Here is a 6,463-nt window from a genome sequence, read left to right as displayed (position 1 = left end):
GGCCACTTCTAAGTATCACTATAAATAGAAAAGATATCTCTAACCTTTTAAGTGATTGATTAAGAGCTTACACCCTAAGCCTAGAAAGATACACAGGAAAATACTGTACATACAAAAGCACATAGAACAATATATAGAAAGTTATATATAGGAACGTATATAGAACAGTATAAATATGTACATACAGTACCTTCAAGTATGATATTTATCTTCAATAGAATGCAAGTAGAACTGCAGTTAACATTATATAAGAACCTACACACTGAAGCTTCATCTTGACTGCAATTCTACTTGTATAATATGGAAGTTATGACGTTATATTTTTAAAATTATATGGTATAAAGTTATAATTTCTTTAAGACCTCGTCAGGTGACATATAAAATTCGGATTTCAAAAATATATTATTTCATACCTGAAAATTTCGAAAGATTTCAACCCTTTAAGCACTTCCTGATGATATAACGTTACTGCAGTTCTAGCCTCTAATAACTGTTCTCAAAAAATGTTATTGATTACAATATAATTTTTGGCAAAACTACAAGTAACCTACTTTCTATATTTATCAAAATTCGAATTAATTGACAAAATAAAATATAAAATAATATAATGATAGAAATTTACCTTCTAAATACAAAAACTTGATAAATCTTATTGCTAAAAGTCTATATTTGTCGTTTAATTTAGTAGTAAGTTTTAAGAGTACGTCCGTTTGTAAGTACTAAGCAGAATTTAAGAGAGATTGTCCAAAAAATTTCAAGATTAAAGTCTTTCAGAGCGTAATTCAGATATAAAATGGCAGAGAATTTATTCCTTTTTGATACTTTTGCTTTAATCTTCAGTTATAAATGAAAAAAATGCGATAAAATACCATTTCCCGCCTTTCCTTTTAGCGTAATTGAAGAAGAATAAAAATAAACAATATAAATTCGCCTAATTTTTATTGATACTTAATAATTAAAAAAAAAAATACAAAATAAATCATGACACTGTTAAATAATACAATGAATTTTTCTAGATGTTGCAGAAAGCATTTACACGTTAAATAAAGTTATAATTTTACAGAATTTAGCTAGGAAATTCGCCTGCAAATTAATTAAATTTACCTTAACGATAGGATAATATATAGAAATTTTATGCAAGATTCATATATAACTAGAAGAACGTCAGATTTGTAAACGTTACGCATTAAAATTCCTACTAAATCATTATCGATTCACTCCACAACATTATCTCTTATTCGGTCCACGCTTCATTTTTCTCGGATGTACTTAAATATTTATAGCAGGCGGCTTTATCAGATTCCTTAGACGAAGATAATCTGAATATTTAACTTGAAAATTCGTTTTTTCTTAAAAGAGCACTTAGCATCTTATCTTTGATTTCCAAGACTTTCATTAAGTGAAGTACATTATCTTCAGATATGGAGAGTCGACGACGCAATCTTTCCACTTCATTATCGTCATGGGGCACTTCCACCTTTCCTCCTCTTTTATCTCTGCTCTTATTTTGTTGGTTAATAGAGGAACAAAACGGGTTTAAATTCCTACCGTTTAGTCCATTTTCGGTGTTTATACACTTTTCCATTCGATTTAAATTTAGTTCTTGCGAAGGTTTAGCGACTTCCTCCGCTTTTTTCAGCAAATCTCTCTTTAATTCCGTAATTTCTCTTTGTAAATATGATTTCTCTCGCTTAAAAGATTCATTTTCGATAGTAATTTTCTTCGCTTCTTCTAGTTCTTTCTTCGCATCGTCCAGATTCTTCTTTAACAATTCAGCATCCCTTTCTTTATCCTTCAGCTTCGTTTGCAATGTTTCGATTACTTCGTCTTTTTCGCATAAATTCCACTTTAATTTTGACCATATTCTGTCATTTACGTCTCGAAAACCCTAAAATGAAGTAAAATTAACTGTTAATTTTCTGAATAAACTTTAACAATTAAATACTAATTTTTAATTACTAATAAACTTTTTATATAATTTTTTAATTACTAATAAACTTTAACAATTAAATACTAATTAAATACTAATACTAATACTAATCTCTTTGATTATATTACTCGAATATTTCTGTGTTTTGAGCTTATAAAAACTAGAATTATTTATATAAGACGTTAAAAATTCCAATTTCCAAAACTTTTAATATATCCAAACCAATTAAAATTGCAACCGTTCTATTTTTTTTTTTTTTTTTTTTTTTTTTTTTCATTAAAATTGAATTCGCTCTCTCTTCTAGTAGCGTAATGTAACCCTGAAAAACCCCTTGCACAAGATTAATATTCAGATTAATAAGAGTAACAAAATTAAGGCTTATAGGCATAAATTCTCTCCTCCTACCAGATAATAGAAGCCTAAATTTTTTCCTTCTAGTAGACTAATACAGAGAAATCCCCGTTAAGTCGAAGTTAAGAGTAAGGAAATCCCATCTTTGAGTTAAAAAGTTTCCAGTTAACGAGTTTAATACCCGATTTTCTCAAAATTTTCTATGCCTGTCAATTTCCCGTTATCAAGTTGTTTCTCTGAGAATCTGTTCACAGAATGATTATAAAACTGTAAACAGATTTAAGACGTTTTTCAGGCACATCCTTGCGTCCCAATCAGAACACCGGTAACATACTGTATCAGTGAAAGGATATCGACGCAATGTGTTGTATTCGGCATGGGCGATCGTTTGAACTCACACGGGATATAAAAGAAAGCGAAGATCAAAGTATGGAAGATACACGGAAAAATAGGTTAAAAGTACTGACTATTTCCACTTAACCAGATCGTATTATATGGAAAAGCCTATAATTACTCTGTGCTCGGGGCCTTAGACAGCTTCGAATTAGCCAGATTGTAACTTACTGTATGAAATATCCAGGAAAATTACACTCATGTCTGAACATTGTTATAAGAGAGACGGGTAAATTAATAATAATAACAAGAGGGAGAGAGTGCTGTTTGTATTTATTTTATTATCAGTCTCGTCCCTAGCTCAAAATTCAGTTAACCATTGTAAAGACTAAATCGCTGTCTTATTCAAATACTTCACCCAACCATAAGAAAGTAGTACCATTGTTGTAAAAGAAAAGCACGTTGCCCTGAACGTTTGTGATTCGTTGGTAAAACCCGGAAGGTAAAAACCAAGGTTAACTGACTTTTGGGCCGCCGTATTTAACAGTCTTAATGCTTTCCAAGAAATTACAAAGAGAAAATTATCGTTAGTGTTTAAAACTTTAAATGCTGTTTTAAAGAATATATTAATGTTTACCGAAAAAGACAGATCGACAGCTTGTACACATTTTAAATATTATATTTTGAAATATGTTTTTTGAAACTGGTCCAAATTTTTTAAAAAATTTGGGATGAAATATACTGTTAAGTAACTTATGACCTGTTATTCTCGAATGATTTTATTTTGGATTTGTTTTTCTTCTCCTTGAAGAACAGAAGTAAGAATTTGAATCTCTCTCCTCTCGAAGAGCAGTAAGATCACTCTGTAATCAGGAATAAGTAAGGAAATATCAGACTGGTTAATGTTATGCCCGAATGCATTAATGGAAAACTAAGAAGTTAAAACAGTTCTAAAAAACAATGAATCCAAGGCAAGACTTGTGACTGAATAAAGATGCAGTAAACCATAATAATTCTGATCAAAAGTACAAGGTCAATTTTCTGCTAGCCCATTTATTTTTAGTATAAAAATATTCTAAACTCATAAAAAGTAATGAAAACTATTACTAGAACAATTCGTTTAATTCGTTTAAAACCGTATTAATATCGAGATAATTAATATGTTAAATGTATTTTAAGAAGGTTGAGTGACTAAATTTAGCTCAATTATACAACTTCAATCATTAGTTTAAATAGAAAGTTTCAGAAATAAGTCAGGAAAACTGTCTACTTATTGCATTTAACTCAAGATTTTATTCAAATTAATGGATTCTACAGCATCTTGTGTGATTTTTTTTTATTTATTCAAATGGCAAAATTTTGTACAGAAATGTTCTCCATTGACCTAAATAATGTCTAGAAAACATTTTTTTTTTTTTTAATTAGCGCATTGCGGCTTATCTCCTTACAATTTAACGTTTCATTATACTAGCGACTCTTAATAGTACTATAATGCTATATAAAGTATTTCCAAATTGAAGAAAAGGCCTTGATGATTTCATTTTATCTCATTTCATCCCAAATTTTCATTATTTTGGACAATTACTTCTTTGTTTTTAAAATTAATCGAGCGAAATTTGATGAAATCTGCTGTTTAGTAAGTTATGAGGCTGTCTATCTGTTCTGTGGTGATTTTCTGGATTGAAAGGTCTTTAAAATCCAAAAAGAAAGTAGTAAAAACTGCATCAAGAGATAGATATCGAGAGAATTAACTTGTTAAAAACTAGATTTAAGCTTCAATTTAGCGCCTTCACTTGTCATCTTCTGAAATTAGCGCTAAATCGAGTGTGGCGCAAAATCGAATCGTTTAAAACAATAAAATATATGCTTTATAATAGCGAGGTCTAAGCACAAATTCGAGTTTGGAAATAACGTGATGTGGTGATAACACCGAATGTCATCTACACCGAGCCGACAAGAGGGGTGTAACCTAGAGCCCAGTACAGAATCTGTGTAATAAAATTTTAATTACTGTATATTAAAACTTTATTATATAGATCAATACACAGATTAAATTATCCAAATCAATTGATTTGGTAATTTTCCATACATAAAAGGGGGGAAATGTAACAGTACGTCAGAGGAAGGAATAGAAGGGGTGTGAGGCCCATGATTGCTCTCCTTGATCGTATGCCCTATATTTGGTAATTCATATATTGAAGAATTTCCTATTTAAAATTTAAGGGGACGATCCGTTCAAGAATATTCAGTAGCGCTTTACGGTATTCGCGTTATTTAGAAGGGCATCACATCGAGAATTGACTGTATTGTAGCTATAGAGCGTTACTAGCAATGATTTTACATTACTAGTAACCAGTGGTGATATTCGAAATAGTTAACAAAGGGTTCACTAGCAGAAAATTTTTCCCTGACAATCACCGACAAACGAAATGGAAGTTTTGGCTAGAAATAAATACAATACCTTTTCTTGCGACATATCTAATAATCAGTGGCGTATTTGGAACGTAAGGGGCCCTGGGCGAAGACCAGGTAACAATAATATATTAGTGCTGTCGATTTTTTCTTTTTTTTTAGGCAGAGAAATTTTTCACCCCGAATGGCACTGCTGATAATAGACATATGTCATCGTCTCTCGAAATACAATATCCTTTTTATTTCACTATCCATAGCCCGACACGTGTTCCACAGCCATCTTGTATTATCTCACGCGCATGGCATTCTGGGATCTCTCTTATGACTGGATCTACTTTCAAGAACTCTCTTGAATCGATCGCGATTAAACCTCGTTTCGGTCGAGATTGAAACGGTTGAGAGAGATCGCACCAAGACATAGTCCCCGACCTTGCTCACAATCTAGATTGAAATGCTCGGTGCAAACGGGGTATAAGGCCCTAGTTTACTAGTATTACAGAGTATAATACGTATATTTTAATATATTAAAAAAAAAAAAAAACCAACAGAAATGTTCCGTGTGTTTAACAAGGTTCGGGAAACTGAAAATTTTAACGAGTTCGGGCGAACCCGTTCGGAAAACTTTAACAACGGGTTCGGCCGAACCTGTGCGAACCCGCTGAATATCACCACTGCTAGTAACACCTTAACCACTAAATCACGTGACTCTCAAACCTAAACTTATTTGTAGACTTCGTTAACAATGTAACATGTACAGTACAGTTCTCGTTGTTTGAAATACTTTGGTTTAACGCCGGACTCGATATAGGGCCAATATCAGAGGGGAACAAAGAGTATCACTTAATCGAAATCTCAGTGCATAACTCTCGAGCGTTTTTTTAGTTTCTTTGCTAATTATATCGCTTGTAAATCTGTTGACAATAGTGGAAGCCATAAGTAGTACCACATCAAATCAGTAGCTGTGCAGCTGTTTATTCGTGTCTACTCTCTTAAAAAATCGATTGTTTATTTAATTTTAAATAATAAATTGCGTGAAGATAAAAATAAAAGATTTCTTTTAAAATTTCACCTAAGAATGAACCTTAATTGTATTTACATTTTGCTTCGTGTTTATTTGATTTTTCTCCATTTTCTCTTCTAAGAGAAATAATCGCAGCTTCAGATGAAAATTCTCGTTTCTCAGAGAATTTAATTGCTAAAAAAAGAAAAAAAACATTATTATAAATAAATTTAATATAGATTTTTTTATATCTTATAAATAAAACATTTTAAATTTCATTGCACTTATTAGACAATTAATTAAATCTGTGTTTTGAACTTAATTTTCTTTTCTTTAAAAATATCATGTGCTCATCTCTTCCAATTTACTTTATTCTTGACGTTAATAACTTTTATAAACTTTATTTAATATAAATTCCAGCACACTACATGTAAATT

The 6,463-nt window shown here is 31.0% G+C and overlaps 1 protein-coding gene across 1 annotated transcript in view; it reads right to left on the bottom strand.

The window, feature by feature from the left end:
- Positions 1–943: 943 nt before the first annotated feature.
- LOC136989498 (ERC protein 2-like) overlaps positions 944–6,463 on the bottom strand; it is a 35,427-nt gene continuing 29,907 nt past the window's right edge. Inside the window, exons 2-3 of the mRNA XM_067287679.1 lie at positions 6,123–6,221; positions 944–1,888 (exon numbers count right to left, since the gene is read on the bottom strand). Coding sequence (XP_067143780.1) covers positions 1,328–1,888; positions 6,123–6,221 — 660 coding nt within the window. The 3' untranslated portion in view covers positions 944–1,327. The remainder of the gene's footprint in view (positions 1,889–6,122; positions 6,222–6,463) is intronic.

This window comes from Centruroides vittatus, unplaced genomic scaffold (genome assembly GCF_030686945.1).
Source record: "Centruroides vittatus isolate TY-2023 unplaced genomic scaffold, ASM3068694v2 scaffold_576, whole genome shotgun sequence".
NCBI classification, from domain to species: Eukaryota; Metazoa; Arthropoda; class Arachnida; order Scorpiones; family Buthidae; genus Centruroides; species Centruroides vittatus.
This window is presented reverse-complemented; position numbering and strand designations above follow the sequence as displayed.